The sequence below is a fragment of the Mirounga angustirostris genome, unplaced genomic scaffold (assembly GCF_029215605.1).
Source record: "Mirounga angustirostris isolate CCGP_5_RB_7025 unplaced genomic scaffold, mMirAng1.0.hap1 SCAF_15, whole genome shotgun sequence".
In the NCBI taxonomy this organism is placed as follows: domain Eukaryota; kingdom Metazoa; phylum Chordata; class Mammalia; order Carnivora; family Phocidae; genus Mirounga; species Mirounga angustirostris.
The window spans coordinates 70,311,642-70,324,114 of record NW_026991723.1 but is presented as its reverse complement, the minus strand read 5'-3'; the positions used below and the strand labels follow the sequence as shown (position 1 = coordinate 70,324,114).

Genomic DNA, 12,473 nt, shown 5'->3' with positions numbered 1-12,473 from the left:
CGACCCTCCGCCCACCTTTAGCCATTACTCCCCGTGGTCGAGCTGCCGGGCAGCCCCGTGCGCGTCCCGGAAGCTGGAGAGTCGCGGACGGAGAGGTGTGTGTGTGCAGCTTCGCGCGGGCTCTGGAAGGCCAGCTGTGCGTGGCCGGTGAAGAGAGGGTGGACGCACCGCTGTTTGCGGGTCCTCGGAGCTCGTCGCAGGTGAGCGTTCGGGGTGGAGGGCACGGAATCGGGCGTGTCCTCGGGATGTCCTAAGGGGACCCTGGAGCGTGCACCCTTTGCCTGCTGCAGAAGGCTCGGGAGTGGAGTGCGGCGTGACTACCTCTGTCCTTGAGCCTTGAGTTCTTTTTCTGCAGACATGCCACCTGCTCCATCCGGGGGCACTGCGCTGCATTCCGGGGACGATGTGTTGCTCCTCCGGCTGCACATTTACCCAGCTTCTGAATTCTTTGCAGGAGTGGACAGTACCGCCGAACCAGTTAATGTGCGACCGCTGTTAGTGGATTGGATGAGTGTTTGGCGCTGCTTCTCGCATCTACGACTTTTTCGTGGAGCTGCGTCCTGTACTTCTCCATCCAGTGCATATTATATGGCTCTCTCTCCCTTTAAGCTGTGACCTCCGTGTAGGCAGTGACAGAGTCCTCTCTTGTCTTCAGATCCTTGCACTTACCAAGTGCTTAGATGTTTCATGTGGGCCATAAACCGGGTCGTATGATGGATTTCACACTATGCAAAGGATTCAAAAAGCGATGGAACTAACCAGTAAATGAATAGTTTAATATGAAATGTGAGCAAAAAGAAGGGAAAGACCGTTTTCAGCTTGGGGCGGGGGGAGGGCAGAGAGAGTAGAAGAAATGCCATGTCCTCAAATAGAAACTCATTTGAATAGGAGAATAGCAATACTTCGTTTTCCAGGTTGTATTTGATGTGCTTGTGAGACATTCTTGTGATAACAGCAGGAAGTTGAAACTGTGGGTTTATTGTTCACTTTGGGGAGGGTCTGGGCTAGACATGTAGATCTAATCAGCGTATCAGTGAGTTCTCTGATACTGGTAGTCATGGGCATGGTAATTAGCCAAGAGGCAAAAGGATGGAGGAGCGAGGGTGGAGGAATTGCCAGAAATTTCAGAGAAGATACAGACTTGATCTGTGGTATGAAGAGATCTTTAGCACAGTTAAGGGCTGGGAAAAGTGTAATCGAGGGTGAGAGAGTTGGGGATTGCAGATGTAATAGAAAGGGTACTAGTAAGTTGAGGTCCTGGGGGAGCATGGAGGATACTACTTGCCTAGCCTTGAAAAGGAGTGGGGACACTTTTGAGAAAAGGGAATAAGGATGATGGGTGTGAAAAGTTAGAGAAGTTCCTTTTGAGCTTGGAATGGTTGGGATGGGGGAGATGAATGATGAGCTCACCTTTGTCAGTGATTTTGGAAGCTCTGTGACTTGAAAACACCCATTGTTTGCTGTGTTGGTCAGTCAGGGTCCAATCAGGAAAGTAGAAACCATACAAAATTTCAACAGAATTTAATATGAAGAATTGGTTAAGTAGCTATTAGAAGGATAAAAGCAAAAGGGAGCAGTGAAGTAAAAGGTAAACTGATGGAAGTAGCTACAACACTTAGCTTAGGGCTTGGGTTCAAAACAGGGGAAGATGGAGTTATCATGACCTAATCTTGGAGGAGAGGTACTATTAGAGCTGGGACTCAGACTTCTGATGTTGAGGACTCTGGAATTCAGAGGAGGAGTCCTGCGTTCTGGATTTCAGTGTCTGGAGAGAGACTGCCTGGTTAGTGCTAATATCTGTTGGGGTGGGGTTGATAAGGTTGGTCCTGGGAGTGCTAGGGACTGAGACCAAGGGCCCCTTCAAGAGTGGAGGCCCATTGCTGGGATGACAATGACTGGCGCAGCCAGAGAGTCCGCAGCTCCTTGTCTTTATCCTCCAAATTCTTATCCTGGGGTCCTTGGACCCCAGGGCTCCACAGGTTGTTGGTTAATGGAATCCAAGTTTACAGGGAGGAATATGAAGACATTTTGATGATCTGATAATGGCAACAGTAACAGTATGATTATTATTAGATAAACTAGCATGGAAGACAGGAGACTCTACACATTGGACCCCAGTTGCCTGTCTGTCCTCTTTTCTTGCTCCTCTATTACTTGCTTACTCCCCTCTAGCCAGACAGTCTCTCATCTCGAATCTACCCATCCTTTCAGATCTGTGTCACTGGTCATCTGTATGTTTAAAGATGAAAGATAGGTGATTTTTATATTTTTTAAAAAACCCGTTTTCTCCACAGTATGGAGGTTCCTCAAAAAGTTGAAAATAGAGCTACCATATGATCCAGTAATTGCACTTCTGGGTGTTTACCCCAAAGATACAAATGTAGGGATCCGAAGGGGTACGTGCACCCCGATGTTTATAGCAGCAGTGTCCACAATAGCCAAACTGTGGAAAGAGCCAAGGTGTCCATCGACAGATGAATGGATACTGGACAGATGTGGTATATATATACAATGGAATATTATGCAGTCATCAAAAGGAATGAGATCTTGCCATTTGCAACGACGTGGATGGAACTGGAGGGTATTATGCTGAGTGAAATAAGTCAAACAGAGAAAGACATGTATCATATGACCTCACTGATAGGAGGAATTGTTAATCTCAGGAAACAAACTGAGGGTTGCTGGAGTGGGGGGTGGGGTGGGAGGGAGGGGGTGACTGGGTGATAGACACTGGGGAGGGTATGTGCTCTGGTAAGCGCTGTGAATTGTGCAAGACTGTTGAATCTCAGATCTGTACCTCTGAAACAAATAATGCAATATATGTTAAGAAAAAAAAAAAAAGAAGAAGGTAGCAGGAGGGGAAGAATGAAGGGGGGGATATCGGAGGGGTGGACGAACCATGAGAGACGATGGACTCTGAGAAACAAACTGAGGGTTCTAGAGGGGAGGGGGTGGGAGGATGGGTTAGCCTGGTGATGGATATTGAGGAGGGCACGTTCTGCATGGAGCACTGGGTGTTATGCACAAACAATGAATCATGGAACACTTCATCTAAAACTAATGATGTAATGTATGGTGATTAACATAACAATAAAAAATTTTAAAAAAAGTTTTCTAGATCTAATTCTAAAAACCTGCATGGTGTAATATAGGTTCAGATAGTTTCCAGAAGTTCTTGAATATGAATGTCACCAAAGCTTACAAAACCATGTTGGCCTTGATTTTCTTCCTCACTCTCACCATGTATGGTCTTGCCTTCCTCTTAACCCACATTACATGTTGTATTTTTATATTACACTTAACCATTACGTGCAGCGGTAGGATAAGGATTAACTCATTTTATTCTTACATTGTCATATGTATGAAATGCAAGATGAGAGAATTCACCTTGGATGAGGGTGATAATAAGGCCATTGTGTTCTATATATTTGCCACCCCTATCATAAGTTAGGGACTTCTAATTATAAACTTTATAAACTTGAATGGGGTCTGAGTATAAATATCCAGGACGTTAACATTCTTTTTTTTTTCTCTTAGCTAACGTTATGCATTAAAGCAAGTCTGATTTGGCCAGACCAAAGTAGATTTCCTATTTATCATCCTTTTTCACCTTTTCTATTTCACTGGTAAAAACCAGGCCAGGAGAGCCGAATTACGTGAAGTAGTTATATCAAGTCATCAAGCTCCTCAGAGGTTGGTCATCACTTTGAAGTAAACTGCTATAATTTCATAGTGTCTTTTTTTTCCTCTCTGAGATTGGTAAATACTTTTATTTCTATCTTTAATTTCAGTATTTATTTTTAAAATGAATACATAAACATAAAGCCAGTTTACAAATAAATTTATCTGGTGATATTGAAGCTATTTTATTCTAGATTTTCTTCAATTGACTGTGTGTATATATATATGGATTTTTATATGATTTTTATAAATCAGGTTATAAAGATATTCTTATATGCAAAAATAAAATGTTTTCCTATTTATTTTGATGTTTTCAACTTTTCTGAGGAATAACTGATGTTAAATCTTTTTGAAGAAGAAATTCTGAAGTTCAGGATCTTGCCTCTCCCAAAGAGTAAGAACGTAAAGTAGATTTTAGAACCTCAGTTTGTAGACCATAGATAAATGCTCTGAGTTGGTGAGGTTGCTACCACATGCCCTATGTGGGTTTAGATTAGGTCTTTTTCTTTTTCTTTTTTTGGTTATTCTAACTACCACATCCCTGCCCCTGAATCATTTTGCTTCTATGAGTGTCAATTTATCACTGGTAAGCTATTCCTTTCTCTCAGAATAATTCTTCATCAAGGGATATTTGTACTTTTCTTTCAGGAATTGTTTCATCATGAGAAATCTTAAGTTATTTCGGACCCTGGAGTTCAGGGATATTCAGGCTCTGGGGAAACCTCAGTGCTTCTCTCTCCGAACTGAACAGAAGACAGTGCTCATTGGCTCAGACCATGGACTGATAGAAGTAGACCCTGTCACAAGAGAAGTAAGTTAGTGATGGAGAATGCAAGCACTTGCAGGACCCTCAACTTATCTTTTTCCAAACCTGCTTCCCCTAGATTGTCTTTAGTTTAAATCTTACTGAATTCATACTCTCCTAAATGGACATTCCCTTTGCTTTATATCAGGTCATATTAGACATTACTTAAATAGTAACCTACCCTTAACTCTGCTTCTGTTTGAAATGTAAGTTGGCAAAATTCTGACTTTATATTTTGTTTGGATGCCCTACTTTTTACCCTTTCATCATGTAAATAACAGTGAATCTCAACTGGGAATGTAAGTGAAAATTGCCTGTAGAGCCTTTTAAAATTGTGTTTCAGCCTCCATCCCATGCCAACTAAATCAGAATCTTCACTGCTGGACCCTGAGTGTGTGTGTGTGTGTATGTATGTATGTGTGTGTGTATGTATATGTGTGTGTATATTTATGTATATGTGTATGTATGCATATGTATGTATATGTGTGTTATGTATGTATACACATACTTAAAAAATCTTTGAGTTGATTCTGAGATCTTCCCTTAATTATATTCTGCTAGTAATGTATTTTAGGTGATTACATTTTTAGTTCTTTTCCCCCATACTATAGAAATTTTAGAAAACCATAGTTATTAGCTTCATGTTTATAGGGCTTTTTTTTAAGAGACCATTCTTCTTGCTTTTGTTTAGTGCTTGCTTGGCAAAAAGGTCCCATTAACTTTTTTTTTTATTATTAAGGACAGTAGTGTTGCGATATTCTCAAATGAAAGTTTGGGTTTTAATCTAGAAAAAAAGTGAAAGCTTTTATATTAGAAAGGAACCATTAATTTGTTTTGGACATGTTATGAATTGTTCTTGCAAATAGATTAGCCTAATTTGTTTATGTGTTTGTTTTGGTGAAAGGTGAAAAATGAGATTTCTTTAGTGGCTGAAGGCTTTCTTCCAGAGGATGGAAGTGGCTGCATTGTTGGTATTCAGGACTTGCTGGATCAGGAGTCTGTGTGTGTGGCCACAGCCTCTGGAGATGTCATACTCTGCAGTCTCAGCACATGCCATGTAAGTGGAGGAGTCCAGTGAGGAGGAACTCTCAAGCATCCTCAAACAAGTTGCGTGTTTTGTGTAGAAGCTTAAAAACTCAGGAGCTAATGCGTAAATTTTACATTTAAGCGTTTTGCAAATTAGAGTCTTTGCATTATGTATTTCTTTACAAAAAGTTGTCAGCATGGCTTTAGCTGTATTTCACCTGTACTTCAGCTGTATTTCACCTGTACTTCAGCTGTATTTCAAAAACTCGCTTTTGTCCACTGATGCAGCTGGAATGCGTTGGGAGTGTAGCCAGTGGTATCTCTGTCATGAGTTGGAGTCCTGACCAAGAGCTCGTGCTTCTTGCTACAGGTAAGCTTGTTACTGTCTCTCCCTGTGACTTTTATAAAACATGACTCCAAATATCTTAAAACCCTTCTAGGAACTCTCATGAGCTCTTAAAAATTACTTTCTTTCCTTTAAGTTTCTTCATTCCAGATGAGTTTCTGTAAACTGGTACCCCTGATGAGATATGTGTTTGAAGAGATACCTTGGTGAAGTGTTGAAGTTAGTGGAGGAGGGCTAGGTAGACTTTTATGTTAGCTTTACGTACATAAATGGCTGAGAATAAGCACTAGGTAACTTATCTGGTCAAAGCTTTTTTTTCAAATGAGAGTCAAAATATTTAGAATGAATTATGTCTTCCATATTCTGACTCTACACTCCTCCACTCCAGTTCTGTAGCTTCCAGTGTTGTAGATACTTACAAAACGGCAAATTTGTTACATGAAAACAAAATTGTTTTTGTTTGTGCCCACCCAAGGTCAGCAGACCCTAATTATGATGACAAAAGACTTTGAACCGATCATGGAACAGCAGATCCACCAGGATGATTTTGGTGAAAGTGAGTATAGCTTTGAAACATTTTGTGATCTGAAGTTCCTCTCAAGTTTGATCATTTTCTTGTACACTAATAGCCACATCATAAACCCAAAGAATTATGAAACATATAGCCTTGTGCATTAAATGTCTGATAAGCCCATCCCTTTAGCCCATTCCAGACTGTAAAAGGCATACCCCTGGTGCCTCTCCAAGTCTGAGAGTTCACTTTGCCAGTAACCTGGGGAACAGAAATCTGCTTAATGTCACCTACGTAGTTGTTGCCCAAACCTCGGGACAGGCTTAGGCTGGGGCTTCAACGAAAGGAACTATGTTAGCTAAAATAAAGAGAGCATTTCTGGGGTGCAGTTTTGGGGCAAAAACAAGAGAGGTGGGATAGAAGGCTGAGTTTTAGTTCCTACTGATTAGACCTTACTCTATATTTTCATGGGAGCCATCAGATTGTTCTCTTGCTAAGATCTAGCTGCGGTGATTTGGGCCTTGGAGCTTTGGGAGTATTGAAAGAGGAGAAAGGCTGGGGAGCCTGGGTGGCTCAGTCATTAAGTGTCTGTCTTCGGCTCAGGTTATGATCCCAGGGTCCTGGGATACAGCCCCGCATTAGGCTCTCTGCTCCGTGGGAAGCCTGCTTCTCCCTCTCCCGCTTTCCTTGCCTGTGTTCCCTCTCTTGCTGTATGTCTTTCTGTCAAATAAATAAATAAAATCTTTAAAAAAAAAGGGGGGGAGAAGGGGAGAGATGTTTATTGTATATAAGAAGCTCTGACCAACACGAGGGCACCAGATAGATGGCCTGATTGAGGAGAGGGATGGGGGGAGAAGGGATTTTAACTTTTACTGATTCCTGACCTTATGCTTTCTTCTACCTACTCAGAAATCATTTAGAAAGTTGCTACTCATTTATTCATTCAAAAATAATTTATTCAGAAATGATTTTTGAGTAGGTACGATGAACACAGCAGTGTGTTTGGTGCTGTGGATAATTCAGCTTTTCTTTTGAGGAGTCCCATAATAACATGATGTGCAGGCATTAGGGTAGCATGAGGGGAGGAAGGGAGCAGTGGACAGGGAAGACTTCCCAGAGGAGGCTGGCGTGAGCTAAGTCTTGGCTGGGCCGAACTGGTGTTGGGTCGGTGAGAGTTGAGGGTGGAGAGTCTAAGCAATGGAATTAGCCCATTCCAAGGCACAGATGCTACATAGACGAGTCATGGCTTGTTCAGGCAGCTGTGAGTACTTTGGTATTGCTGCTGGCAGGACATGAGTGTGGCTTGAAATAAACAGGATAGATTTTGATTGAGTTTGGGAGGGAATTTGGATATACAGATGCTCAGCCATTAACGGTTTTGATGACCCAAGATTCATTGGTTGATTACTGGAGAGGGAAGAGACTGGAGTCAGGGTGATCAGATAGTGCTATAGGAATCCAGATAAGGAAGGTGGGTGTGGGCTAAAAGAAGGAATGAATTCAGAAAAAATTTGATTCTCAGGAGGGGAATACATTGTTGGAATTATCTGAGAAATGTCATTGGAATATGTATGCATGGTTGCCCTGCCGTCCTAGCCAGTTTGAGAAATAGCAGTTTAGAAAGTGAAATAAGGGGCGCCTGGGTGGCTCAGTCGTTAGGCGTCTGCCTTCAGCTCGGGTCATGATCCCAGGGTCCTGGGATCGAGCCCCGGATCGGGCTCCCTGCTCAGTGGGAAGCCTGCTTCTTCCTCTCCCACTCCCCCTGCTTGTGTTCCCTCTCTTGCTGTCTCTCTGTCAAATAAATAAAATCTAAAAAAAAAAAAAAAAGTGAAATAAATGGGTTTGGGTATGTAAGCTGAGGAAGAAAGAGTTTAGTGGGACTGTAGTCAGAAGTTCAGGTGATGGGAATAAAGGTACCAGTAACTGATACGGTGGATGGAGAAGTGCTAGCTTGTAAGCAGTAGCTGGTGAGTTTTGGTTTGTTTAAGGACCTTATGGGATCACCATGTGGAGTAGGCAGACATAAGTAGCTGAAGCTCAGGATAGGCCAGACTTGTGGATTGGGAGTCAGTGGCATGGAGGGAATCTTTCCAGTCTTGGGAGGACGTGAATTTGGTCAGGGACAGGTATGGTGCTAGAAGAGTCTAGGATCTGTGGTGGAATTCCTGGGCATCCATTTTTGAAGATAGTCATAGAAGAAGAAACCAGCACACCTTTGGATGGGAAAGTGCACTGGGCCTGGCTAATCCAACTAACTTTTTCAGAAGAAGCCTAATAATAGAGTGTAAGTCAAGGGAGAAAGGGTCCAAGTTAGCATCCTAGGTCTTAGGCATACATTTGTCAGTACAAAAAAATCATTCTGTGGAGTTGTGAATAGGTATTTTTCCTCTAACCTAGGGGTTGACAGACTTGTTCTGTGACGGGCTGGATAGCAGTTATTTTCAGCTTTGCAGGCTATTTAGCCTCTGTTGCAGTGACCTCTGTTATTGTATTGTGAAAGCAATTATAGACAATACATAAAGGAATGAGCATGTCTGTGTTCCAATAAAAGTTTGTTTTGTTTTTTAGATGTAGTTTATTTATTTGATAGAGTGCGCACACAAGCAGGGGGAGTGGCAGAGGGAGAGGGAGAAGCAGGCTCCCTGCTGAGCAGGGAGCCTGATGAGGGGCTCGATCACAAGACCCCAGTATCATAACTCGAACTGAAGGCAGACGCTTAACCTGCTGAGCTACCCACATGCCCCCAATAAAACTTAATTCGTAAATGTAGACATAGGCTGTAGTTTGCTGATACCTGCTATAACCCCACCACTTACTGTCTGATCCCATTGAAAAAGTTCTTTTGCTTCATTCCTTGGTCCTTTACATCTCTCTGGAAAGTTTCAGAAGCACAAGGGTGTGCACCGGGGTGGGCATTGCTGTTCATAGATAGCTGCAAGGTGTGCTTTGAGGTATTATAGTACTCACATGGCCCATGCGAAGCAGACAGGAAGTGGTCATGCTGACCCATAATATATAGAAATTATAAATAGCCCTGCTTCATCAGGATCAATGGCAGGAGGGAAGTATTGGGTTTTGGATCTGGCTGAAGCTTTTAGAGACATCTCTGTAGTACCTGTTGCTGGTGGATGCCTGATTCTCCTCCAGGAATAGGGGGCTGCATTATTTTAGCATCTCTGATTTCTTCTTTTATGCAAGAGAAACATTATGATTTAGAGAGAACCTCAGGCTAGAAGGCAGATACCCTGTGTTCTAATTTTGGCCTCTTCCACTGGAGGGTCTGTCTCAGTCTCTGTGTCTGTGTGAGGAGTGAATTCCATAATCTACAGTTCCTTTCACCACTGATAGGGAGGTTGGATACATTTAGTTGATTGAATGTTTATAATCAGAATTTTATTCCCAGCTTTCGTCTTGAGTTTAATGTTCTTATCCATGGATGTGTCTTGTAAATTCTTCGTGTTTCATTCTTCTTACTTGCAAAGTGGGAATTGCTGTCATCAAGGGAATTTAGAATATATAAAATGGCAGTAAAGTGCTTTCCCAAATAAGGCCATTTCAAATTCTTCAAAAATCATTGCTGCGTATAATATGGAATATTGGTTTTTCAAATATTGAGTGCTGGTCAATTTATTGAGAGGTCTCGGAGGACCCAAGTAATTGCCAATGACTAACTTAATAAAGAATAGCAATGAAACTGCTTTTATTTCATTTAATTTAGCTTATTGGTTGTCTTGCATGTTCTCCATCAATTGTTCCCTAGGCAAGTTTATCACTGTTGGGTGGGGCAGGAAGGAGACGCAGTTCCATGGATCAGAAGGCCGGCAAGCAGCCTTTCAGGTGCAAACGGTAAGTTTGATTGGTCTGATGGACACAGAACCTTGACTGGAACAAATAGAAGTTTTGCCATGTACCAGGAACTCTAGGTGTCCTGTTAGAGGCTAATAATGGACAGAGCTCTTGTGCTTTAGTAAACTGAAACAGTTTTGAGCCCTTAGGGAATGAGTCATTCTAGAAAGACCCTTTTTCCTTGCCAAGTTGCTTTGTAATTTCTTTTCTGTATAGAGAATAATTATAACCAATACTCAGTTTAAAAAATATATCATCACAGACAGAAATGAAGCATTTTGTGTATCCTTTCCTGTTACTCTTTCCTTCCTTCCCAGAAATAGCTGCTGTCCTTAATTCACTATTGATCATTCCATGGGTGTTTTCATACTTTTTTCCTACATATATATATTAGATACTTTTTTTTTTAAAGATTTTATTTATTTGGGCGCCTGGGTGGCTCGGTTGGTTAAGCAACTGCCTTCGGCTCAGGTCATGATCCTGGAGTCCCTGGATGGAGTCCCGCATCGGGCTCCCTGCTCTGCAGGGAGTCTGCTCCTCCCTCTGACCCTCCTCCCTCTCATGTACTCGCTCTCTCTCATTCTCTCTCTCTCAAATAAATAAAATCTTTAATCTTTTTTTTTTAAAGATTTTATTTATTTATTTGAGAGAGAGAATGAGAGAGAGCACATGAGAGGGGGGGAGGGTCAGAGGGATAAGCAGACTCCCCGCCGAGCAGGGAGCCCGATGCGGGACTCGATCCAGGGACTCCAGGATCATGACCTGAGCCGAAGGCAGTCGCTTAACCAACTGAGCCACCCAGGCGCCCCTCATCTGTCATCTCTTAACCATTCACTAGAGGAGGTTTATGTTCTCTGCCGTAGGGCAGTGTCATTGAGAATAATAGGTCTTGTTAGGCTGCCTGTGTATGCCCTCCCATGCAGACCGTGGCGCTGGAGCCTGCTGCTGCACCCTTTTACTGGAATAGGTGCTCGGGTGGTCCTTTGTTCCCCACCCTGCAGAGTCAGCCCGTCTTCAAGGCCTTCAGGATTGAGATGCAGGGGGCACTGGAGACCTTTCTTCTTCCCATACTGCGGAACGTAGAACTCTTCTGTGTTTTCATCATCGCTGCTGGCTTTACCGCCTCTGATTTTCCTTGCCTGCCTTCCTCTCATCTTCTTAAGTCATCTCTGTGCTGTTGTGAAGCTTACACAGTAATCAAAGAACCAGAACTCTACCCTCTTCCATTTAGATAAACAAAACATTTATTTCCTCATCCTGCTTACCTGGCAGAATATCCAGATCTACAGCTCTCTTCCTCTGTTGCAGTGCTTGGAGGCCACTTTTTTAATGCCTGAAGACAGATTTTGTTTTGTTCTCTTTTCTTGATGATTTCTGGGTCTAAGAGGCCTTCTAGAAGGGTTCCTGAGGATTCTGTGAAGTTGGTTTTCTAGATAGTTGAAATCTCAAGTAAAAGATTTAACTTTAATACCCTGGGGCTTGTTTGATTCTGGGCCATTTAAGTCCTCCAGTAACATTTGTGTTCCCTTCCCCTCTTTAGTACGAGTCGGCTTTGCCCTGGGATGACCATAGACCACAAGTGACATGGCGTGGTGATGGCCAGTTTTTTGCTGTGAGTGTTGTTTGCCCAGAGACAGGTATGGAAATAAATTGCAGTTAAAAAAAAAAAGAAATTTTATTTTATGAAGTTCAAGAAAATTTTCTTCCTTTTGCTTTCTAAAATTATACATATAAGGTGCTGCTTTAGACATTAAATGAATTTAGAGCTAAGGACTGCAGGAATTCTTTGAGGTCATCTGGTCCAGCCTCCTACCTGTTGGGTACAAATTCTTAACAAGATTAATCTACTTGGCAGGTTTTATTAATGAGATGTTTGAATAGTTCTGACTTGACAACATTTTAAGTTTGTCTGTTTATTTTAACTCTGCCTGCTACACAGGAGCCCGGAAGGTCAGAGTATGGAACCGAGAGTTTGCTTTGCAGTCAACCAGTGAGCCTGTGGCCGGACTGGGACCAGCTCTGGCTTGGAAGTGAGTGGGAGAAGAAACCTTGTAACTTCTTCCTTGGGGAGTATCTTGGACCTGGGGTAGGGGTGGTAGTACCTGTTGAGTACAGGTGTTTCTATAACACAAAAGGATATTAACTTCTCCTCATTTGGCTCTAAGCCTGTATCTTTCTCTTTCTAATTTTTCTGAAGTCTGAATTCAATTTGAATAGTCGATTCAGAGCTTCTTCCCAGATGTCATCATTCCAAGGCC

The 12,473-nt window shown here is 42.4% G+C and overlaps 1 protein-coding gene across 6 annotated transcripts in view; it reads left to right on the top strand.

Moving 5' to 3' along the window:
* The first annotated feature begins 67 nt into the window (after positions 1–67).
* Positions 68–12,473, top strand: part of ELP1 (elongator acetyltransferase complex subunit 1) — a 71,722-nt gene continuing 59,316 nt past the window's right edge. For 5 of the 6 annotated variants that reach the window (XM_064579409.1, XM_064579406.1, XM_064579408.1 and 2 more), the window contains exons 1-9: positions 125–200; positions 3,638–3,693; positions 4,330–4,492; positions 5,391–5,543; positions 5,801–5,882; positions 6,334–6,414; positions 10,130–10,215; positions 11,756–11,852; positions 12,155–12,245. In XM_064579409.1, coding sequence (XP_064435479.1) covers positions 4,343–4,492; positions 5,391–5,543; positions 5,801–5,882; positions 6,334–6,414; positions 10,130–10,215; positions 11,756–11,852; positions 12,155–12,245 — 740 coding nt within the window. In that variant the 5' untranslated portion in view covers positions 125–200; positions 3,638–3,693; positions 4,330–4,342. Of the gene's footprint in view, positions 201–3,637; positions 3,694–4,329; positions 4,493–5,390; positions 5,544–5,800; positions 5,883–6,333; positions 6,415–10,129; positions 10,216–11,755; positions 11,853–12,154; positions 12,246–12,473 lie in introns of all 6 variants that reach the window. The other variant, XM_064579407.1, reaches the window with a different exon arrangement.